Source organism: Falco peregrinus, chromosome 1 (assembly GCF_023634155.1).
Source record: "Falco peregrinus isolate bFalPer1 chromosome 1, bFalPer1.pri, whole genome shotgun sequence".
Taxonomy (NCBI): Eukaryota; Metazoa; Chordata; class Aves; order Falconiformes; family Falconidae; genus Falco; species Falco peregrinus.
The window spans coordinates 129,929,929-129,955,096 of record NC_073721.1 but is presented as its reverse complement, the minus strand read 5'-3'; the positions used below and the strand labels follow the sequence as shown (position 1 = coordinate 129,955,096).

Sequence of the window (25,168 nt, the reverse complement as noted above, 5' to 3'; positions counted from 1 at the left end):
ACCTATATATATATATATCACCCTATAGATAAGCTGACCTTCCTCAGTTCTGTATCTTTACCCAAGCCCTTATGTATTGGGCTACGCTTGGTTGGAGCATAAAGCCAGATTTGCACTTGCTTTTCCCTCTGCCATGAGGGTGAACACAATTTCTCTGTTCCTTATACCAGCACTGTCACCCCACCACTTACCTTCACCAAGTTGCAAGCCAGGAATCACCTCCCTGCTGGGGGCTTCCTGCTCTGCGTACAGCTCCAGCAGCTCAGACTGGGTAGCAAGCTTCTCCCGTGGGGTCTTCTTCTCCCCCTGCTTTCCCTTTACCCAGAACCTCATCTTGGCTCGCTGAGGCCTGAAAATAAGTTGGGGAAAGAGGAACTGTCTTAACTAGGAAAAAGTCCTTCTACCCAAAACTACCCTGAATCTCCTGGACCTTCAGTGGTGTTTGAGGAGGAGTTAAAGCCACACAACTTCTACTGGGGAAACCAGGTTACTTGTCCTCAGGAAAGGCGAGAAACTCAAGTTTTCACACATGCAATTGGGCGGTGTGGGATGGGACATCTAGCCCATGTCGTCAAAACTTTATCGGGATGTGAGCAGGACACCTCTTCTAACTGGGCATGTGCAGTCATGTAGGAAAGCCGGGACAAGTAACCTGTGGGCTGGATTTGCCTGGTGTAGCTCCAAAGGAGCTGGGGTGGTTCAGCAAGGTGATGGAGTGTAAGGACACAGGAGGGACTTCTTTCTCATCTTCAGCCATGTTTCCTACCTCCCATCTGGAGCCAGGCTCTTCTGCGCAGCTGCCAGCTTCCCGATCTCCCCCTGAGACATGGTTTTGTGCAGTTTCGTTTGGCCATCTCCAGAAGCAAATCGCTGCACCGTCTGTAATGATTCCAAGCATGAAGTGTTTAAAAATGAGACAGCTCTTGGGATGCCAGCTGATTATTTTTTTTCCTAGCAAACAATTACATATTTAATCTGTGACTTTTTTATTTCTATCTGCCTACAGGTGAAAACCTACAGTTCTGACGCGTAGCTACAACTTGAGAAATATTTTAGAAGTCCTAGAAAAGAAAGGCATTTTCCTTGCTCCAGCTCTACGATCTACAATCGTGGTCCAAGCTCCTTTCTCCTTGAGCAACCAACGATGAAAATCAGTGTGCACTAAGTCACAGGTCCTCATAGAACCATTTAGGTTGGAGAAGACCTCTGAGATCATCAAGCCCAACAGTTAACCCAGCACTGCCAAGCCCATTGCTAAACCATGTCCCTGAGCACCACTGCTGCATGGTTCTTAAACACTTCCAGGGATGGTGATGCTACCCCCCCTCCCTGGGCGGGCTGTTCCAGTGCTTGACAATCCTTTCAGTGAAGAAGTTTTTCCCAAGATCCAATCTAAATCCTGGTGCAACTTGAGGCCATTTCTTCTCGTCCTGTTGCTTCTTACTTGGGAGCAGAGGCTGACACCCACCTCCCCTACACCCTCCTTTCAGGCAGTTGTAAAGAACAGTAACGTCCCCCCTGAGCCATCCTCCTCTCCAGGCTGACCCCCCCCAGCTCCCCCATCAGACTGGTGCCCCAGCCCCGCTGCCCATCGCTGGACACGCTCCAGCCCCTCCATGTCCCTCCTGCAGTGAGGGGCCCAAAGCCGAACCCAGGATTCCAGATGGGGCCCCACCAGCGCCCAGTATGGGGGGATGATCCCTGCCTGGCCCTGCTGGCCACGCTGGTTTGGACACAAGCCAGGGTGCTGCTGGCCGCCTTGGCCACCTGGGCACACTGGGGGCTCGTGCCCCGCCGCCCCCCCGGGCCCTTCCCCCCTGGCAGCTCCCCAGCCCAGTGCCCTGGCCCGCAGCTGCCTGGGGCTGGTGTGACCTGCGGGCAGGGCCTCGCACGGAGCCCCGGGGGCCCTCAGACAGCGGCCTCGGCCCTGGGGCCTGGCCTGCCCAGCCCCCCCCTGCAGAGCCCCCTGCCCCTGGGCAGATCAACCCCCCAGCTGGGTGTTGTCTGTGACCTGACCAAAGGGGCACCCAACCCCTTGCCCAGATCCTCGATACAGACAGCCCTGGGGAGCAGCACGTGTGCCTGGCGCCAGCGGGATGTAGCTCCAACCCACAGTGCCCAGGGCCCAGCTGGCCCCCGGCCTGGTGACGGGCCTGCTCAGGGCAGCAGGAGCCACGTTAGCCACGGGCGAGCGAGCCACGTGCTCCAGGCGTCAAAAGGGACCTGCAGCCACAGGGATTGGTCCCAGCAGAGCTTCCTCCTCCCGCTCGTGTTGAGGACTTTACAGAAAAGACGACCAAAGTCTTTGCGCCAAGGTCATGTCAAAATGAAACCTTCAGAAATAAGATTTTGCAGCTCTAATGCAAAGGATCTCCACTTCTGCCACCACTTAAAATGCCCTGGGATCATTTTAAGGGTGAAGTGAATCTGGAATAATTCAGCCTATTGGGATTCCATGAAATAGCCCAGAAACAGCCTTGTTGTATTTAAAAAAAACAGCAATTTTTTATATTTTTTTTCCAGTTGCAGTCGTGGTTTTGAGGTTGGACTCCTGCAGGAGATTTTCAGCATGAGGAAAGCCGGGAACCAGGTTGTAGGAAAGGATTTGGGAGATGACGGTCAAATCTCTCCTGTGGCTTTCCCATCACCTCCGTGTCTCTGCTGAACGTGCTGTCGTTTTAAGCATATTTTTTCTTCTATTAAAAATATTTCAAATAAAATATAAAAAATATGGGCTGCAGAGGAGTCATATTTATGACATTTACTTGTCTTCAGCGTTTTATTTTTCAAGCCTGGACTAAGCTCTCCATCAGCCATGAGAGGGCAGCACATAAGGCAAAATTGCCACTGGGAAAGAAAGAAACTGCCTAAAACCATCAAAGGGCTTCTTGATCCTGTCACTCTTACATTGAGGTGATGATCACACATAAATTGTGGATGGACATTGGGAAAAAAAACACCTCAAAACCCATAAAAATGATTTCCATGCAGCCCAAACTTACTACTTTTAAAATTACTTATTAAAATAGTCACCCTACCCTCATGATAGTTTTGTTCTTGAGTAATTTCAACCTTTAAATTACTTTCAGTGCTTTGTTCTGTTTTTTTTGTTTTGTTTTGTTTTTTAAAAGTATTTTGTGGGGGAATTTACTCCTTTTTCTGTTTCAAAGCCATTTAAAGCAGACTGGTATTTGCTGACCATGCCAGGCAGGCTAAGGGGATCCCCGGAGCATGCAGAGGTTGCTCTATAGGACACCACATATACTTTTTTTGAAAAAAAATATATATCTACTCTTCAAGCAGATCTAGCATACAGATTTTGGAGTAGAGCAAAGCAAGTGAAACACAGGGCTCATGCAGAAGACTGCGCCAAAATCTTCTGTAATGACCTTTTTACAAAAAATTGGAGAAGGATTTTTTACCACTACTATTGCCACCTCTTTGCTCTGCCCCAATTCTTGATCTACTGTTGTTCAGCGTTTCCTCTGCTACCACAGCAACCCCTCCAGCTTTTTGAAGTAAGGATTAAAAGGCATTTTTGGCATAAGATCCTTCTGTTTAAGGGACTCCCCTCAAAAGCTCTTAAGAGAAAGGTCCTTGTCTGGGTGGGAGACCTTCTCAGATGTCAAAATAAGCCTCTGCACCAGAAAATCCCTGGGCAGGGAACACCACAAAGCATCACATGTGGGCAAATGCCAATAGCTGCGGGTCTGGACTTGTCCCCTGGTTGAAGAAGGGACTAAATATTTTTCCTCTGAAAGAGCAACCTGTATCTTACCCCTGCCCCCACAAGCCCCACATGTAACCATGGCCAAGTGACTTGTCCCAGCAGGCAGCAGTGCTACGTGCTGCGTTGAAGAGCTTCCCAAAGCGCAGTGCCCCCTCTGAAGGGCTTAGGACGAGATCTTCTTTCAGTGTTGGCCTTCAGGCATGCTTGGGATCTGCTGGCGACAGATACTTGGACTGATGCTTGTCAATTTGCAGCTTTAGTATGGAGGCTGGAGCAAAATTACTGCTTTATTATCCAGGTCCCTCTCTCTAAGAGCCTCTGCTGAAGGAGGATGTATTCAGAAGGTATTTCTGGTGTGGTTTCCCTAACCAAGGCTTTCCATTTATCTGCCACAGAAAAGCTCTTCAAGCTTAGGTGCAAAACAGGAGCGGTATTAACATGTGCTGACCACAGCTGAGTGCTACTCCTCCCACTTGTACTTGTCTTACCACAAGTTAGGTTAATCCTCGGCTATTCACTAGCCAAAACACCGAGGGCTTGGCCTTGTCAGGAAGCCCTTTAGCCTTAAAGGCACCTTGGAGTAAACCACAACTGGGGCTGGCACCTTACACACTGCTGAGCCTTGGGCTTCAGCTCTGGCTGAAGATGCCTTTGGTCTTTGCTGCTCTGGGATACTGCAGACTTAGGTCAGAAGCATTGGTTTCTGGAGGAGCTCTGCTTACCAGCTGGTGATACACGATCATTGACTTGATGGTCAAGAACCCAAAGGGCAAAACAGGCAGGTTCCTGCCAGCGCAGCTGGTAAGCCATCACATGCTCGACTTCACAAGGTTGCACATGGTCTCTCTTTTGTCTATCCAGCAGCCCTTGGCTGCTGAGCAGCACATTAAAAGAGGCTTTTTTGCAAAGTCGTAGCTGAGGGCAGGAGCTGTATGAATAAGCTATTCACTAGCATGGAAACCAGCCCGCACACGGTGGCTGCCTGACCCATCTTCATATGAGCATCACAAGACACAACAAATGCGTCTACATAGACATCAACCTACATCGGTTTGTACCCAAACCAATATGCACTGACATTGCTCTACCACAGGATGCTCCACCATCTAAAACACCTCACCAGGCTCTGCTAATAAATACGAATAAACATTCCCTAAATTTTGCTACTTGTGATTATCCTGGCCCAGAAAAGGCACAAGCCAAAGGGCTGGTCCCAAACCTGCAATACAGAATACAGATGGAAACACTGTACACATCAAGACATACAGATGGAGGGTATCACTGAGCACACGACTTCATGGGGAGCGTTTTCTAGAAAGCAGAATTCAACCACACAAGGGATGCCAGCACTGACCACCAGTTAGAGCTAGTGATAGAGAGCAGAGGAGAAGAGGGACAAAGGAGAGATGACACAGCTGGCGCCTACTACTACTGGCATGCAGTGAGAGCTGTTAAACCAGGTGAGCAGAGTCCCAAGGAGCATTTCCAAAGAGTGGAATTTACCAGAGCTCTCCCAAGGATGGAGCTTGCCAAGCACCAGCCCAGCACCTTCCGCATCCCAGCAGGAAAGTTTTCTATGGCTAAAAACTTCCTAATGCCTTGCAAGAGGGTGGCCTCCAGGAACACAGCATGGCACTCCAGGTACAGCACAGCTCCTCGCCCACAGCTTTCGCCAGGCTATATAAAATACTACATTTTACACAACATTCTCCCTTTCCTGATCTACAAGCAGGGAGATGCATGAAGATGCAGCCAAGCAATCTCAGTTCATACAGCCATGTCTTTCAATGAGCTTTTGAGTATTTCTGGCTCAAAACTCCTGGAAATTTATCAAGAACAACCTTAAAAATTCATGGAATTTGTAGATCTCTGCCTTCTTCCAGTGAGGAAATTATCCTAGGAAAAATTTATCCTTTATAATAAAAGCTTCTAACAGAAGTCATGAAAAGGCCTCCTTGGCCATCTGCCTTTCTTGGAAAAGCAGATTTTAGGATTGCACAAGATGTTAGCTGGACCCACAGCAACACTGTAGCGCAAAATAAATCACTGACTGTGGTTTTCATGCTTTTCTTTGGTTTTCTACTCAGCTTCACATCCAGCACCATAGCTGAAGCAGAGGAGCAAGGCAGCTCTACTCAGCGCTCCACCTGACCTCTTATGGCAGAAGACAATGACAATTCTTGGTGTTTATCCACACTTTATGGGAACATCTCCACCACCCCAGGGAAAAAAAAAAAAAAAAAAAGCGTGGGTTGGAAGCTGGCCTCTTCCACTCCTGAAATGTCTCTGTTTGTGATTTTCTGAAAGCAGCCTATTCAGGCAGGAGATTAAGCCTGAGATGCAAATGCTCTGCAGGCTCACGTAGCACGGTGCAGCAGCCCGTGGGACCTGCCAAGGGACACCAGTTAATGTGCTTGAAAAAGCCACTAAGGTTGTTTTTTTGTTGTTGTTTTCTTTTTTTTGTTTTAAACCCACTATTTCACTCTCACTATACTTTTCATTGCCCAATTTACATGTTTTTGCTTTCTCTAAGACGCTGCCTGCCAGCATTGCTCCGATAACTGAGGACTGAATAATCATCGGATGCTGTGGCTAAGGATACAAAATCAGAAGTAACAGGAGGTGCAAGATTTATATAATCTTTGTTGTCTGTTGCTTTTCTATGGGTGTGTATAGATCATTTTTAGAGCCAAAATATCCTAGGTGGACTTTGCTATCGCGGTTAAAAAACAAAAAAAAAGGTAGCTGTGCAATACAAGTTGCAATGCTCCCAGTAAGGTATTCAAACTGTAGCTGATATCAAATCAAGACAGAAAATTTCCCCACAGTCAAGAAATAGAAATGATTTTCCCATTTCGCATCCATTTCTGCTGTTTGCCAAGTTTACCCATCTACAGCATCCTTGGAAGTGGGAGAAGAAGCAGTGGAGGGATCAGTGCAGCTAAGGTTAGCAAAGAAAGGCTCCCGCAGCTCCGCTCGCTCCCCTATTTCCCCCACCACGCTGGAAAAAATTACCATTTCGGAGTCACTGTAACAGGCCTGCCCCAGCCGGGCTGCAGGCACCACCTCGGGATGAGGAGGTTGGTCAGAGGAGAGAAGGAACTCAAAATGGCCATCGTAATCATCTTCCTCCGTATCCCCCTCCCCATCAGCAAAAGTACCTCTAGTCAAGAAATCGGAGCGCGTCCGCGCCATGCGGGCTTTCTTTTTATGGGTCGGTCTGGGAACCTGCTTGACCAAATGATAAAACAAACAAACAAAAGGTTTTTAAAATAAAAAGGGATTCTACCGACACTTGGTGTCACAGAGTAGCTCAAGTACAGCCTTAAGAAATCTCTGGGTGGCACTGCACCCCATGGAGGGCACACAATATTATATCTAGTGCAAAAAGAAAAAGGACCAGGAAAAACAAAAATCAAGACAGCACAGTGAAAATGGACAGCTATGGATGTTACTCAAACGTACATTAAACCGAACCAAGACAAGACTGTGTTGGACAGTGTTTGCCATCAGGACCAAAAGATCCTTCTTCTCCAGAGCTGCTATGAATTAATGTTACAGGGGCTTTCTATTTTTAAGAGAAGGTGTGAAGGTTGCTGTACCGTGACATCCCCCTTCTCTATGTCTAGTAGCGCTTGTGCTTTACAGTTCCCTTCTTTGAAGCTTTTTGGGGAAAACTGGCAAAATAAGGTGTTTTTTTTCCCCTCCTGTTCAATTAAAAGAGAAAATAAGCAACCCACAACTTACCTCTCCTCTGCCAGACCCCGGCATCTTAAATGGCTTCTTAGCTAGCTCACCCTTGGAAAGGCTTTGATGATTTGCTTCTCTGCTGAAACACAACAGAACACAGATGTTTCGTCTTCTCCTAAAAGCCTTCCCACTATGCCAGCCCAGTTTGCAGGAGCGTACAAGTGCAGAGCCTGAGCAATCAACAAAATTGCAAGTTTGAGGTCATGGGGTTTTGGAATTGCTTTGAATTCTTCAGGATCTGAGTTAATACCAAAGGATAAGAAGATACAAAGTTCTGCCTGCCAACTCTACCCATCAAGGTGGTTACAGATGGTACCTTTTCACTTCTGGGTTCCTGAATGTGATTGTTCTGTTGCAGAATAAGTAGTACAATACAGAAAATCTTAATATATTTTTTTCCTGTTGCTTGTTCCGTGCATGAGCCAGGAAAAGAAATGGAAAGAAATTTTTTGGGGGGAAGACTATTCTCAAATACCTACTTCCAGACCAATCCTCCAGGACCTCTTCCAGATTTTCATATGAATTGGTTCAGTAGGAAAGCATCCTCACTTTCCACCTAACACAGCATTAAAAAATGTACCCACTTAAGTTGCTTTTTGCTCAGCTCACTCTTTCTGCCATCGCTTCTGATTAAAACCCTCACCGTACCCATGTGCAAGGGATGCCGCTGGCTCTGCTGGGGGTGGGGGGTGGGGGGGCAAAGGGCTATTCCTTTATTGACTGCCCCTCTTTCCTATCACTTGTGTCAGGACTTAAAGTTCCTGCATAAATTACATCGGAATCTCCTCCCATCACAACACCACACAAACCACGAGACTACTGCACTTGGGGGTACCTGGGATTATCAACAGCAAACACTCACCGGTAGCTTTTGCCTTGGAAAGGGCGCAGCAGGATTTGGACAGGGGTTATGTCCTTTTTGAGCTAAATGGCAAAAACATCTCCATAATTAGCCCAGGCAGCTTAAGCAACACGGTAGGGTGGGATCAAATGTTGTCCCAAGATCTTGCTGTGGTCTCTAGACCCTGTGCTGGAGCAGCTCATCATTTAAGCAATGTGACGGAGCTGAATGACTGCTAAGCCCATTACACATGTAATTATACATGCAAGTGATATGCTGTCAAAAGTGTGTTTGCATTCCAAACTCTCTTAGTTGCTTTTTTTTAACTTGCAATGGTAAGATTGTCTGAATGGCTTTGCTGGCTGTGTTAACTATACAGTAAACAAGAAAAATCCTAAAATTTTCGGCCTTACCTAGTCATTTCTACTCTGACCATTCCAAAATCCTAAGAATTTTTTCTTCATCTTTTACCTCGAGAAATAAACTCCTATCACTGCTCATCTAGGGTAAACAAAAGCAGTGTCCACCCTGTCCACCCTCTTTCTATTAACTCACTTCACCTGTTAATGTCCATGATTATTTCCCCTGGCTTACATAATGTCTATCATAGACCGAGAAACTGTATTTCCAGTTCTTTTTCCTTTTCCTCTGATCTCTGCCCACTGGTTGCTAGAAGATCACGAAACCCATCTTCATTTAGCTAGGGGTTTCGTACAGTCTCCAGAAACAACATTCTGGACCATTTGTATAAAATGCTCTAGTTCTAGCAGAACAAAAAGCCTATGGAGAAAGCCCGCGGAGAAAGCCCACCATCTTTTTCTACTCACTGGAGGCCAAAGGGATTGTCTTTTGGTGTGAAGAACACAGTGCTTGCCCTCATCTCCTCAGTGGCCTGGTTGGCCATTCGGGGTTGCCGGAGGCGCTCTGTCCTTGAGAAGTGGCTGCCTGGGAAGTCCCTGGGGTCCAAAGCTGGTCTGGAATGGCACCGGGGTTCCAGTGTTGATCCTGATTGCCCCTCTCTTCGCTCCAGGAACATGCTGACAGGTCTGTCTTTGGGGACACTGTGGGCTGGAGAGCTTCCCCTGGTCCCAACAGTGAGACCTTTAATATCCACTGATGAGGCTGGAGTCCCACCTGTGGTGGGGCCATGCTCCCCTCTGCTCTGGGGGTGCAGGATGAGGACTGACTGAGGCCGGCTGTCTGGTTTTTTGGTTGGTTTGAGGGAGGGGTCCTTCATTCTGCTCTGCTCAGCCTTCTGCAAAGCCTCCACCCTGCCTTGCTGCTCGAAGGCTTTGCGCTGTCTCTCCAGAATTTCCTTCTGTTGACGGATCTGCTCCATCATCTCCCTCTCATTTTGCAGCTGAAGCTGCTTTTGTCGTTCCTCCTTTTCCACATTGAGCTTTTCCAGTCTCTTGATGACGGAGTCTGGAGAATGGGCCTGTGTCGCAGTCACTGTCCCACGTTCCTCTCTCTTGGTAGAGGGCTTTTCTTCCTCCCTTCCCAAGGCTCTGCCCTGGTCTGGCTCAGAGTCCTTGACCTCAGAGAACGTAACTGTCCTCTCCTCTCTTTCCACTGCTTTGTTCCTCAGGTTATTCTCCATCAGCTTCACCTTCACGCTGTCTTGTGGTGGAACATAGAAAGTAGGTAGGTTGCTGGAAATGGAGGTTTCTCTTGGATGCACCTTGTATATGATGTTCTGGGGGTCACAGACCATGTGCTCTTTGACAGTGAGGTTATCAGGGAGCTCCAAGTCTGAAGGCATCCTTCTGCAACCAGGTAAATTGCTGTTCACATCTGCTGCACAGAATGGCTTCTCATGCAGGTGAGCCTGGGGACTGCTGGGCAAAGAGTCAGTGGAAAACAACTGCACATCTTGCTCATCTAAAACTAAGTGAACAAGTTTATTACTTGGGGTATCTTCACAGCTTAACATCTCAAAGCTTCCTTGAGAACTTTCGCTCTCTGGGGTTCCCTGAGGGGAATGAAGTGCCTCAGATACAAGCTCAGTGGACCACCGCTGCTCTTCTGAAGGTGACAGCCCACCAGTGGACCGGACCTTGAGCAGCTCCAAGCTAAATTTTGCCTGTTCCAGTTCACGCATCCTTCGGCTTTCTCTTTTTGCACGAACTACTTTTTTCTGGTTAAGATCCTCCAGCGACTTGGGTCTCTCTCTCACAATGACCTCCTCTTCGGTGTCCATCCCACTCTGGCTACTGGCTCTCTCGTGTCTGTTGTACAATAAATTCGCAGAAGTATCCAGTGGGTCCATGTGATTTACTCGATTATTCTCCATCAGTGATTTATGTTCCTCTATAGCTCTCACTCGCTCTTCAAATGAGCCGTCCTCCCACTTAGACGGGTCGGAGCCCTTAATTTCCAAAGCATCATCTGCTTCCAGTACATCCTCTTCTCTAACTGACAGGCTGTTCTCCAGCTGCATCTCTTTTAATTGTTGCTCTTTCAAAGCTCTAAACCTGCAAGAAAGCAGAAAACCAGCATATTGTAGCCCTGTGCCCACTCATTTCCCTTCAATTCACTGCACTGGTGGCACCTCATCACCACCACCACCACCTCGCCACTGTCAGCATCTCAAGCAGCCCACTTTGCACATCTGGTGCAAGACAATGGGAGTGCATGTTTCGGTTTCAGCCTTCTCCTCTTATCTCTCCTATTCATGGACTGCCCCCACGCACCTGAAACGTCCTCTCGTGCTGATGGCAGCAGCTCCAGCCTCCATCCCTGGTCTAGCTCATCTGTAAGCTGACAGAGCCAGAAAATCTTAACCCATGGTACCCCCTTGTCTTCTCCATCTTCAGCATCCTGCCCGGGCTGCCTCTGGTACAGCTAGTAGGGGCTTGTGCCCTGTGCCAAAGAACTCTCTGCAGCTCCCAAATCTTCCACCTTATGTCAAGGTGCTCCACACCTTGCAGGCAGCACCTCTGGGGAATGAACCAAGACCTGCCCCACGGCCAGCAAGCCAACACATGGCTGGAAACCCTCTCCCCTTTGCAGCAGCTCTCTCCAGTACCTTCTGTCCCTGCGAGACAGCGCAGCAACCAGATCGGTGAGGCAATCTGAGTTAAAAATAGGTACTTAAACTGCTGCTGCTGCCAAGGGGAAAAAAACCCTCAGAAGTATTTATGGCCTCAGCTTTCCACTGCCTACGTGCTCCAACCTGAAATAGGTGCTGCTTATTCTAAGAGTAGGACATACAGCTAAAACTCCTTTGTTAGAAAGCACAGACAAACAAAGATCAGAGCAGGTCAGGATAGGGTCAGGGATCCTACAAAGGGACACCATCCTCTGTAAGTCACCGTAGTCTGAGCAGTGCCCAAGTTTGCATTAATCACCTCCCTCCCCAACAAACATCATCAGAAAACGTTTTCTTTTTTAACCAAGGCCAAGGCGTTACCTTTGTCGTGCTAAATATCCTCTGCACACCGCTTGCAAGCAGACAACTTTGCTTCTGCTGGCTGTGTATGACTGCTTTGCACGGTGTCCTCGCCAGGCTGCCTGGATGCTGGTGGCTGCGTCATGCCGCCGCTTGACGTACTCCCGCCAGCAGCTCTGGATGAGGTGGGCTGCAAACTGCATCTGCAGGAACCTCCGCCTCTCCACAAAGCCACGCCAGTGGGTCTGGAGAACAAGGGCGGCTTTGCTGAGGACAAGAGGGTCCGGGGATGGTTCACCTTGCTTTCGGCTCTGGTAACTACGCCAAAATCTCTGCAAAGACAGCAGGTAGCTCCTTCTAACGGGTGTTGCATGGGGATGGGAGAGCACCTGCCTCCATGCAACCTCTCCAGCTGTCTCCCCAACTTATTGTGGCACCAGGATTCAAATCCTGATTGTAAGCTCCTTCTTCGGAGAGGGGACCAGATTTTACCCATCAGCTGTATCTGTAGGATTCGTGGATTATAATTTGCACCATCACCTACCTGTATGATCACTGCAGCTTGCCTTAAGCTCAGGAACTGCCTCCTGCAGAGCATGCTGCGGAACCAGCGCTGCAGCAGTGTGATACGCCGCAGTACCTCCTGATGGAGCAGGTCCTGCAGAAGCTGCCGCTCCCGCTCCTTCATGAAAACCTGGTAAAAAACCCCCCCCAAAATCACTAGCACGGAAAGCTTCCAAGACCCACATGACAAATGATTTAATTCTTACGGTTTCTGTGTCCTGGATGCCCAGAAGAAAGTTCAGCAGCTGATTTTACTAAAGCCAGGTGGCTAACAGGTTTCTACAGTTTAATCTACACCCTGCAACTGTCCAAGCTCTGAATTACAGAGCCTCTGCTTTCCCTTCAGGGGAGGCAAAATAATAGTTACTGTATCAATCTGGGTCTACACACAGACATAGTTTTTTGAAGGCTGCCTCATTACAACTCGATCTGGGGCTGGTTTAACAATGATGTTCCTTACTATTTTGTGTTAGCAATATTCAAAACTTTGTTTAAGCCATTAACTTCTGGCAAACTGAAAAAAAATCATTTCATTAATTAAAACCATATATAAAGATGTTAATTTATCATTACAGAAATGCAAGTGAATGTTATATCTGTATCTTAAAGCCTGACGTGAGGATAAATATTTACCATTGTCCTTCCAACTTGGTAATTATCTGGATCAAGTTTTATTTTCCGGAAGAAATCATGGATATTGTGCTTAGATGGGCTGATTCCTTGTGGCAGAAGGACATGGAAATGGTTCACAAAATCCTGAGAAAGAAAAAATACAGCAACATCAAGATTTGCTTAGATGGGTCCTACTGTGTTCCTTTCTTCCCTGAAGAATGGATTTGCTCCACATGAAATGGGATCTATGGAGTGAGCAGAAGGACAGATAGCATTTTATGGACTGAAGAACACCAAGTTTTGTCCACCATTTGTGGTCTGATGGGAAACACATCAAAGCAGGGAACAAGCAATGTTCAAACATCTTTCAGTGTGGGAGGAGAGGTTCTGCAGAACCGATGGGGTCATCTTGAGCGAAAAATGCTTTAAATCCTCAGAAAGGGATACTAAGGAAGGGGGTTACCAGCATCTTCAAAGCATCTCTGAGGTGCTCCATCAGTTACTGCTGTGAGGACTCAAGAGAGCGGAGGAGGGATGAGAGGAGAGATCTGCCAAGTAAGGTTGGGATCCATGCTCACAAAAAAAAAAAAAAAAAAAAAAAAAAAAGGAGCAGTTTTCCTTTTCTGAACAGCTGTTGCGCAGGACACGACATCTGGCCAAAAGCAGCTGCCAGCAGGGAACAAACTGGCACCAACACAGCATAAAAGGACTGACATTTGTGTGAAACCTGGCAAACACACAGAAAAGAAGAAAACAGGAAAAGCTGGATAACTCCTGAGCCGTTTAGAGGATGCCAGTCACCCTCCTGATGGGACGCAGTCAGCACCAACACAGTGGGGTGAATGCCATTACCATGTGATTCCAAAACACAGGCAAACAATACCTTTTTTTTGCAAAAAAGAAGCCCATGTTAAAAAAAAATACTGCTTTTGTCCAAAACCCATGACATGATCTGCAGAGGGGTTTGCAGCCTTCACCTAGACCAGCCTGCTAGAAATGAGCAGCGGCGCAGCAGAGGACCGCGTCATGCCAGACTTCAGCTCATTACATCCACTGCCTTATGTGAGTTACAAATTCTTTACCTTGTTAAAAAAATAGAGCTATCAACATTCAGATAACTCTGATAATAATGCTAAAGGTGGTGAAAGAATGAAAATGTTTTACTCAACCTGGAAGGAGTATTTGCAGCTGTATCCGGACTGGCGAATGCGAACAGTCTCCAGCATCCCTGTGTACCGCAGCTGTCTGAGCACCAGGCTGTCGTTGAACCGCAGGGGCAGCTGAAAGGGAAAAAACAGGTCAACAATGAGCAAATATTTCCTTTAACTGAAGCTCTTAACTGCATGGATGGGTGAACGGATTCAGCAGATGTAACACATCTGCACGACACGCACGTTGGCAATGATGTTAGGGGAGGGAGGGAACACGGGTCCCCAGGAACTGTACTAATCCCACCAGGGTTGAATCCTGTTTGCTTCCAAGCAGCCATCAGATGGACTTTCAAACAGCTAACTAGATATAAAAAGATATAAAGAAGTTTTTCTGGAGCTCCCAAACTGAGTAAGACCTCCCAAGGCCACAGCTAATAGGTAAGACTGCGAACAACTAAATAATCTCCTAGGCATAAAGCTTCATCTTTAAATGTCTGGGTAAAACTCTGAAGGATTAACCCACAAGAAAGCATCACAACTGATGTGTATTCTAAACTCCTTAGCCCATGAGACAAATGCTTAAAATCAAATTCAAGAAATACAATGCATCACTGAGTAAGTTTGAATAATGTAGCTTATTCTAAAAGCATCTGCTTTTACCTGTAGAAACTTTTACTTTAAAGAAACTTTAGGGCTTAGTAACAGCACAAGTGAATTCACGGCTCTGTAAATCTCTATTACAGATGGCAGGAGCTTCAAAGGAGTCAAATTCATTTATTAAAACCAATATATTTTTCACACAAATTCAACTCATACATTTTTCATCTACATGTTTCTTCAATTACAAGAAGAGCCAGTGCAGTTTATCAGGAGCAACCCCCAAGGGATAATATCTACGCTTCCCATTGCTCATATACAAATATCTTCTAAATCCAACTTGATTTGAGGCTTTCTTTTCTTTCTACCCCCCTGTAAAAATTTACAAAATATTTCAAAGATTATTTTTATCTGGACCACTTCCACAGGACGGCATTTACCTTTTCGGCATTGGATCGAATGCACTTTACAAAATAAGGTTCTGCTTGGCCAAGGGTCTCCATCAGCTTGTTGAGTGATGCCTGCAACAGAGAAGACATCTTCAGTTGGGAAACGGAGAATAGACTACAACGAATAATGAAAATCCAAGGGCTTAAATCAGAAAAAATAAAATTTGGAATAAATGATGAGTAAACCAGGCATACGGGAAATCTTTCCCCAAAATGAGTATTTCCGCTCAAGCAACTTGGCTGGCTTTGTCTTTGCATCCACCAAATTAGCTTGAGAGAAATATAATGCTGGGTTGTATTTCAAGATCCCTGGTTCGACCTTTTCACACCAGCCACTGAAGCCCAAAGTCACACCCTGCTCTGCAACAGGCCTCTTCTAGACCTGAGTGGGAGCCCCAAGACAAGGAGTCGCACCTTGCACCAAATAACCACTGATGGTTTTTAAATATAAATAAAATTTTCCCTTATCAAAAGTGAGTCCACGCAGCATTTATTGCTGCTTTAAAAATGAATTTTCTTAATGACAGCGTTGCAAGGGGAAGATCTGGAATTCACCATGATCTGCAATCTGGAATTCGCAATAATTTTTGAAGCCTGTGAACCCTAACACTTCATAGGTTGTTTTTAGAGGAGAGTAACTTTAATGCAGGCATATTCCTGGCCATATTCCTCTGCTGAAATGCACAATTGTGATCACTGAGAACTGAGGGTTTTCCAGGTTCCCATTTTATATTTTCCCTTATTTCTGCATCATCATTAGGAGTCTAGCCCATAAAAATGAATTTATATTGGCATCATTGCTAAACCCAACTGATGTCCAGCAGGACATCAATCTGAGTTATTCCTCCACCTCGCAAATCTTTGACTCCTCTGTGACGAAGCACAAACTCTTTGAATAAAAACATACTGAAAATGAGAGCATGCTGAGTCAGTCTGCGGCTGGCCAGGCTCCTTGACTGCATTTTTTTCACTGTGCCCTATAAATACTTTTAGTATCTCCAATTGCTGAGCACATTACTGACATAGTATTAGTAACGCACTCCAGAGCTGCTTACTCCTGCTTTTAATAGTGTTTAAAACTCAGCTGTGTAAAAGATACTCTGTTGCCTATTTACTATAAGCAGAGTTATAAATTTTTGAATATATATGTTAATAAAATGGCGTGATATTAGAAAGAAGCATTTTGCCTACAGATCTGCTTGCAGGAAGCCTTTTCTACTCCTGATCATTTAAAAGACATTTTGATGGGAAGCCTTTCATGTTTAGAAAAATTTATGTACATCCAGGATCTGGGAAGAATAAGGGATGGATCCCATGCATGTGTGGTGCAGCTGCGTTGTGTGTCTATTAACTGCATGCAAATGTGCCTGTCGTTCCCATCCCAGGGAGCAGTGGGAACACCGCAATGCAGAAGGCCTCCACTGGCACGCTCCTGGTTTTATTAAAAGTAGACTGAAATCACTTTTATTAAAAAAAAAAAAAAGAAAAAAAAAGCCTATGAGGAGATATTAATCAGCAATGATGCTGCACCATCCCACTGTGACCCACACTGGGCCAGTGGGAGGGAAGCGGGGTACACATGGGATGCAACCCCTTTGCCAAAGTCCTGCCGCAAGCCCGGCAAGCAAAGCACTCCTGGCACTGGCAATTGTGGAAATTGGACCATACTGTGATCACCAGCCCCGTAGGAGGGGGTATTTCCATTTCATCAGCAGCCAGCGACATCCTGCACATGGCAGATGGTTCAGGCACCCTCTGCCATCTGGCGCAAGCTCTGGTCATCAGGAATCTGTAAAGGACACGCAAGGTCCCTGGATTAACCCTGTACCCTGCTCCTTTGTTTCTCTGCCTGCAAAACTTTCCACCCACGTGCTCTTTCACCACCTGTATTTGGTCTTTCAGGGTGTGACGAATTGTTTCAGCATCACCCCGTGCTAGACAGGGCAGCATCCTGCATGCAGGATAAAAGCATAGGCTATAAATTGCCGTGCTGCAGTTTAGGTACCAGCAGTCTAGTTTTCAACTGTGAAAGCCATCACTGCTCCTACAGCATCCTCTAATACAGCTATTTCACCTATAGATTACCGTAAGTATAGGTATAGTTAAAATCAATAGGAGATGGTGTTCAATAGGAGATGGCAAGCCCGGTGTTCAGGCATTAGCCACAAGGCAGCATTTATCAGCAAAAAAACCCAACCAACCCACCAAAACCCCAGGATAGGAAACATTTGTATTTTCTGCCTGTGACCCAGTTCCATGCACAGCAATTTTATTAGCCTGCCCGTGATAAAAAAAGTGATCTCACTGGTTTGCACCAGGCTGCTCTCTCGAGAAAATGCTTCTCTCTTACAAGTGTTAAATGAAATCAGGGCTGGAATGCTCAGCATCTGTCTAAGAGGAGACACAGGCAGTCACACCAAAGCTGCCTTCAACTTAAATATGTTTTTATTCTTTTAAAGAAAAAAAGGTTGTGTAGTAGGCACAGCTCCTACGTTGTCAAGTCATTGCTGGGGAACATCAGAAAGTCTAAGAAGGGTATTTGAACGATCTGCTTTGCTGCACAGGGGCAGGGGGGAAATCTTCACAGCACTGAGTGTTCTTTTATTTGTATGCACTGCAAAAATATATAAAAAAAATCTCAATCACACCCCCTGAAGCTTTTCACGGTTTTGTCTGAAGGACAAACAGGTTTCAGGAAGGCATTTCACTCCAAGACATCCCTGCTTCATCCTCTTGTGGTACTGTGTGAATTAAACTCTGCAGAAGTGTATTTTAACCAGCGTACCATTAGACTATACTAAGCTTTACATATATATATGTACACACACACTCACACACAGATGTGTATTCTGCACATTATAGTTAAGTAGGCTTCTATATGTGTGTGTGTCTGTATGCATTTAATTACTTAATCTTACCCAGTTCTACACAGAGACTTTCTAAAAATGACCCACATCTCAAAACCAGAAAAACCAACCCAAAATTTCAAGTCAAAACCAAGCCAGACTTGCTTAGAAACCAATGTTTAACTGAAAAGCTGCTTTCTAATATTACCACCTGCCTGTGCATGTGTCTTCTAGCAGTTTCCAGGCCCTGATGCACATATTGGAGGATTATTTTCACTGCAGCTATTCCTAGGGCTGGCTGGCTGGTGCACAGCACCCACAACACAACAAATGCTGTTATCGATCCCTCCTTTGAATTATTCTGCCTGCCCGGAGAGAATGCAGCAATATTTTGACCTTTCCACCCCTATTAAAATTCACATTCTGGCTGGCTTAAAAACAGATTCAATTTCAGACACTGAATACAAGTAAAAAGACTGGGAAAATGTCATTTTGGGTTTCTGTGGTTGCTGGATGTGGCAAAGAAAGTGCCACGATGCAATAGTTTGGAAAGTGAGGTACCAGAGGACAGGGATGCACACTTGCTTGACCGCATCATCCCCCACCACTGCTCTTGTTTCTCTCCATTTACACTAGATACCTGCAAGATGTTTCCCAGCCTAACAAAACCACATCCTCAACCGAATTCATGTTCTAAAAGGTGGTGAGGATGGGACAGGACTGGGCCTACAAGCATCCTCCTAGGCACCCTGGGGACCCAGAACAGGTATTTGCTTTTAATTCACCTCTCTGTATCAAAGGTGAAGGATTACCTGGAACTGGGCACTGATGCTGGGCGGTTTTTTCTTCTTATGGAGATGAAGGAGAGATTTGGTAATGCGGTCGTGCAGCGTCAGGTTGGTTAGGTGCTTGAGGGACTTCACATCCAGCATGTGCTGTGGAAAAAGAGAGACTCCATTTGTTCTTGATAAATACAAGAATAACTGGATCTTATCACCATGCTGTCTGCTCTGTCCCTCTTTATATCCTCTGCAGGGCTTCCTCAGGTGACCACCCTACTTAATCTTACTGGGAAACAATGAGGGATGGCTTGAAATGTAGCTCTGCTCTATTTAGCCAGAGCCAGATTCCCCACATCATGTTCCTCCCAAGCTCCTCTGAGGACTTGACCACAGGAAATTTAGGCTCTCCCACCCACTAAAGGCTGCAGACAAACAATTCACTGTTAATGAGCAGTACATTGATTAACTGTATCTGTGCCAATCTGGGTGCAATGTGCATGCATAAACCCAAAGGCTGCTCCTCCTGATCCTCCATTCTGACCATTGACAGACACAGCACCAGCAAGGACCACAACAAGTATTATTCTAGCTACAACAGATCTCTTGGCATCTTGTAAAATACAGTAAATGCAGCCAAGATGGAAGGAAACTGAATCAGACAAGCCTGTTGTCTATCAGGTACCAGCCCTCCTGCATAACCTACGTGCTCATTTTAGTTTAGAGATTTGATTATCAGATTTTGCCAGCACCTATGTACTCCTTCCCAGGAGGAATTAAAAAGGAGACATAGCAGGTCCAAGAAAGGAGGATGCAAGTGCTCATACAATACTCTTCCAGCACAAATCAGGGCTGAAATCCTTTCATTTTTTGTAAATTAAACAGCTTTGAACACAGCTGAGCTGACAAAGGTCTTGATGTAGACACAAATGATCTTCCTCATACTCATCAGCATCTCACCACTGTACCTACAGCCTTAACCCCTGGACCAGCAGGTAAAAATGCTGCTTCACACTCACCTTTGGGAGATTGGGTTTGGCTTTGAAGTTCTTATTTCGCCTGGGGAGATAATAAATGGCTCAGGTTAATCTACACGTGCAATGGCAGGATGGAGGAGTTTATGAAACAAGCCCTTCCAAGTCCCCTTTAGCAGCTGCTTCCTATAACCTGCACTGAAACTGGGCAGCTTCTGCATGCTACAAACTAATTTTACAAATGTAGTGGCACAGGTTTGAGAGGAAGGTATCCAATTAAAGGGAATCCTTACACTGGAAATGATGGGGATGCCGGTAATTTGGGTAAAGTAAGGGAGCGGCATCGCAAAATGACTGACCACCCTCCTGCTTTCTCATACCCCGTGTGAACTCCAGCCACCCTGGCGATGTTCTCTGAAACTTCTGATGAGGCTGCAGTGTGAATCATCAACATTGTCTCCCCACCTAATTTGTAATGGAAACTTTGATATTATGTTAAAAAATGTGACTGCATTACATCACTGTCATATCTTGAGACTGGTTTGACCAGCAGATTCATTCTTTCTCTCTCTTCCCTGCGTCTGTCATTACAAATGAATGATAAGAGTTAAGTAAATCAGGTGCATAAAACACCAGGTTCGCTTTGACCCAACTGTGAAATGTCTCCAAGTCTACTGGAAACCCTGATATTTTTATATTCTGGCTATCTACATTCCTTTAACTACCCATGCTGCTCATTAAGCTCCAGGAATAAAGCCAAAATCCCCTCCTTTTGTACTGACATGAGGATGCCATGGGCCCTCTCCAGCAGCTTGCTGTTGGTCGCGTTGACGAATATCCCATCTTTGTCTAGGAAGGTGCCTGGGCTGGCAAGCCTGCTGTGCCGCATCCCCATCCGGCCATTCCAGCCAACTGCATAGGCATCACTGCAACACCAAACACCATGCAGTGTTAGGAAGATATAAACCCCCCTGGTTCTACGACCAAAAAAAAAAAAAATAATAAATAATAAATCCATCAGTGCATCAGTGGAAAATGAGAGTCGCCGCTTTATTCTTATCAGCATTCATTTGCTCCCATGGGATGAACTCATGACGCCAGACACCGGATGAAACATTCGGCTACCTAAGCACCTTTCAAAAATCAAATATTCATAAAAGAATCGAACTATCAGCAGGAGAACAGCTTCCAGCTCGCCCAGACAGAAGGCTTGGGTCTACAGATACCTCAGTGATCTGAAGAATACAAGATGACCCCTCCTATCAGCCTTGCCATCATTAACAGAGTCACTACTTCAGATGATGCTGGTGCTGACTTTGTCTTCTCAATTCATGCACTCGTTTCATCAGGAAAAGAAAAAGCAAGTATCATTTGTGACAGATTAATCATTTGCCGCAAATGAAGGATGCCAGCCCCAGCTGCACCACCGGGTTGGCCCAGAAACACTCACCGGGCCCTGATCACAAATCACTTGGCAAATTTTGTCCGCTCTGCCATGGAGCAGAGCTGCTTTGGTGTCCCAAAATGCTCGCCTGGCTGCAGAAGGACTGAAGGGAATGGTGAGAGGAACCAAAATCCTCTCTTGGAGGAAAGGAAATGGGTACTCAACAAAACTCCACATCAGGGCAAGTAATTTCCAGAGTTGAGGAGCCTTCCTGTGGTGTCTGGGATTATGCAAAGCCTCTCCTGGGCTGCACCCAACTGCAATACTTCGGGTTTGGTGGTGGGGTTTGGTTTTTTTTTTTAATTTTGTTTGTGGGTTGTTTGGGTTTTTTTCCCCCCTAATATTTTAAACTCTTTGTCAGCCTTGTATAAACCATCATATGAAATAAAGATGATCTAAGGAAGGATGTGGGGTCTGCAACCTGCCCCCCAAGCTACCTCAGACAGGAGGAATAGGAATAGGAGGAGACTCAACGCAGCACCAGTCTTCTGATGCTGAAGGACATGGTGGTTTAAAAAGGCCCCCGGCACCGGTCACTTCTAAGGTCTAGCAACAAGGCAGCCCTTAGCCTTAAAGTCTGGATTTGAAGGAAAGGCAAATACCAAATGCCACATGGAAATTAAAAAATAAAGCCTGTAAATCTGTTCTTTCCTGGAGCCAGCCTTGGAGCAACATGATGCTGGAGTACAAGTCACCTTGCTGCCTTGCTGCAGCACTTTCCAAATTCCTTCCTAGCCCCATGAAATTAGTATTTTCACATGTACCACTATTAAAAGAAAGGATGAAATCACAGCAAAGTAAACCCCTAGCTGAGTGCTCCAGGACCTACTTTTTTTAAGCAGCCTGTGCAATTAAAGGAAGGCCAGCGAGAAGTGTTAGTATCCAGGTGATCTCCCCCGTCCACCTTCTGTCTCTTTACAGCTAAGGTCCCATCCATCACAAACCTCCTATTTGCAGGAGGAAAACAAAAATCACCAGTTGATGGGTACCACTGAACATCAATGGCCACTTTTGGAATCTACAACCCATCATCAATCGTGGCTGACCTCAATGCACTCCCAGGCTTGAGACCAGCTGTGGATATATGGACTCACAACAAGACACCAAGGAATAGAAAAACTCAGAAATTCCCAGGTGGCCTTGGGGAAGAAAAAATAGAGGGGAAAAAAAGACATAAACCAAGAGCTCTGTTTATTATGGACACTTTAGGATGGTGCACATAGCAATCGACGTAGCCCTTCTTGTACTTGGGGGGTCAATCATCTCACCAAGCCCAACCAACTGTTTCAAGACAGTCTGATCAACACCTGCTTTCCTGCATGCCCCTTAGACATCACTGCACACAAAACAGTTTCACGAACATAAACCATCAGGAAAACCGACAGCCCGAGTGGTTTGGGTTAGCAATGGCATGGCTTTCATTACTCGACGGGCAGGGAAGCCGCTTCCAAGGCACGCTGGCTTCCCAGCGCCCCGCTGAAGCCTGGTCCGCCCCTGCCAGCATGTGCAAACCACCCGTCGCTCTCTCCTGAGATCAGAGGAGAGCGCCTGGCTTGCTAAAGCCTCCACAGTGACTTCCTGCATGATGTCATAACTCAGATCTGCTTTTAGAAGCAAGCCCCAGGCTATCCTGTGGGTTGGATGTACAACGCAGACTTATCAGCAACCGCATGATCATGAGATGGCTTTGAAAGCAAATTCCTGTTTAATTTAGCTCCATAAATCACCTGCCTGTCTATCTGTTGGAAAGCTGTTAAAGTAAATCTCTCTTCTACATGTGTTACCTTCACCCCTGTATTTACCCCTTCTTGCTCAACAAGCGCAATTTAACTGAAATACCAACATTTATCAAGTGTGACATCATTCTTCAGGCCAAATTCATCCACAATGAAAGGGATCAAAATCCTCTGCCTACTCTGAAAGTGCAGGCTGGGTTGTAGAGATGTTACGAGAGGTCCGGTTTATGCTCTCAGAAAGAAGAGGCATGGATGGCATCTGGGGACCCATCACTGATGTTGTCCAAGAGAATCGAAGATCATGGACCATGCTACTGAGGACACACCAGGAGGAACATGGGAATTAGAACAGCTTCAAAAGTATATTTTCTGCAAATACATCAGCAAAGGGAATAAAATGTCTGTCCTGACCCTGTTAGGATACAACTGCTGAGGATGATGAAGGAAGACACAGTAGCTGCTGCCCTTGATCCCAGCTGTTTAAGGCAACTTGTCTGCTGTGCTGGTTTGGGTTAAGCCAAATAAAAAGAGCCGACCACAGACTGAACCACACAGTAAAGAACTACATCCTCCTCAGTGCCTGGGACAGGAGGAGTTTCCCTGCCTTTACAATGGCCCCTCACTGAGATAACTGAAATGTTCTGGCCTATGAAAATGCCGGCAGCCCGAGCTCCTGCACTGACGTGCCTCCAAAACTGGACCTGGACAGTCAGGAAAAGCCCCATCCCATTTCACAGATGTTCTTCATACAGCAACATCAAATTTGAAGGCTTGCTAGAGAAACTGCAGAACTTCTCTTATCTACACATGAAGATCTCCACATGGACAAAGTTTCACATTACATCATATTTAGGGAAACCTGTGCAACCAGACATGCTAGAAACAGTGAACGTCACCTTTGGAGACATCAACCTTCTCTCCTTCAAATGTTACAATGTACCTACTACCGTCGTAACCCAACAGATTAAAGCTGTAGCAGCTACAGCATTAGGGGAAAGAAAAGGAGGGGTGGGAAAGACTGATGATGTGTGAGGACAACCAGGGTTTGCATCACCTTCCCATGACAAGGTGAGATTGCTTGCACAAGCTGGATTTCTGCCCAAACTCGAGAACTGGCACAAATTTATTAATTTGATCCAACAATTTTATGGAATTTTATACAATTCTCCTTCAGCAGGGTGGCACCACCACTCTCAAAGGGAGGACATGCAGGGCAGGAGGGATATTCTAGTCTTGATAGCACTCAAGAGGGCATGTGGTAAACAAAGCTAGACAATAAAAGCCACTTTTGTTCCCCTAGAAAAAAAAGGAACAACATTTATCTGATTTCTGTCTTGGCCATTTGGCATTAAAAAATCAGTAAAAAATTAGGTTTTATAATATATTTAGAGGATATTTTGTTTTGGGTGGAAGGGAAGCACACCGAGATGCAAGGACCATTACAGGGCATTTGATGGACATGTTTCAGGAGACAGTCTCAGACTCCTCTTGACTTGTTGCAGACTTCTTGTGAAACTCAGAGCAGCTATGAAGTTACACCTGAGTGTCTGCAGCTCCAAGCAATCATTTTAAAGAACTGAGGATGCTTGATCATATCTTTCCCCAGCACACACACACATCTGTTCAGAGGGAAGCAGAGAGGCACCATACCCCTTTAGAGGTGGTATTTGGATAATTGGACTTTCTGGGGTCTGCAGAGGGATAACATGAGTAGCTGGAGAAAAGGAGGAGGATCAGTGCCCAGATATCCCTTTTAAAATGAAGATATTTTTCTTCATAAGCAATTTAATTCTGAAATGGATTTGGAATACTTTTTGCAGAAGAGGCACAGATGCATCTCAAAGCGTAGACCTGACTCTCAAACACAAAGATCTTATTAAGTAGTTGTTTCAATGGCCAGAACCTTCAAGGAATGATTAAAAACTAAACCCGTACATAGAAACTGTAAAAGCATTTGTGAAGTTAGCATGTTTCTTTCCCATAAAAACAAGCAAGCATTTAACAGGGTATCATCTCAAGCCTCACAACCTCCCAGATCCTCCACACCACTTGCACGCAGTTCTGTACCAAAACACATCATTGGGTTTTTGCACCAATAAAATCCTTGGTAAATATTTATCTCCTTGACAGTGGCACATTCATCAATTTTTTTTGCAAGCTTCTTACCACCTCATACGCCACACCAATGACAAGTGCTGCCTTTTGATGCAGGGAAGTTGCCTTCCCTGCCTGCTGTTCAGTCAGGAAAGATATTTAGATATGATCACATAGCAGAGAAGGAATGAAGAGAAGACAAAATCAATA

General features: G+C 45.8%; 1 protein-coding gene across 10 annotated transcripts in view; it reads right to left on the bottom strand.

Moving 5' to 3' along the window:
* Positions 1-25,168, bottom strand: part of MYO9A (myosin IXA) — a 184,219-nt gene that overhangs the window by 16,376 nt on the left and 142,675 nt on the right. For 5 of the 10 annotated variants that reach the window (XM_055818976.1, XM_055819003.1, XM_055819009.1 and 2 more), the window contains 13 exons: positions 20,467-20,610; positions 19,730-19,769; positions 18,744-18,866; positions 15,077-15,157; positions 14,058-14,168; positions 12,910-13,032; positions 12,257-12,406; positions 11,734-12,044; positions 9,149-10,795; positions 7,478-7,559; positions 6,746-6,961; positions 767-879; positions 192-349 (listed from right to left, as the gene is read on the bottom strand). In XM_055818976.1, coding sequence (XP_055674951.1) covers positions 192-349; positions 767-879; positions 6,746-6,961; positions 7,478-7,559; positions 9,149-10,795; positions 11,734-12,044; positions 12,257-12,406; positions 12,910-13,032; positions 14,058-14,168; positions 15,077-15,157; positions 18,744-18,866; positions 19,730-19,769; positions 20,467-20,610 — 3,299 coding nt within the window. The remainder of the gene's footprint in view (positions 1-191; positions 350-766; positions 880-6,745; positions 6,962-7,477; positions 7,560-9,148; positions 10,796-11,733; positions 12,045-12,256; positions 12,407-12,909; positions 13,033-14,057; positions 14,169-15,076; positions 15,158-18,743; positions 18,867-19,729; positions 19,770-20,466; positions 20,611-25,168) is intronic. The other 5 variants (XM_055818992.1, XM_055818987.1, XM_055818993.1 and 2 more) reach the window with 5 other exon arrangements.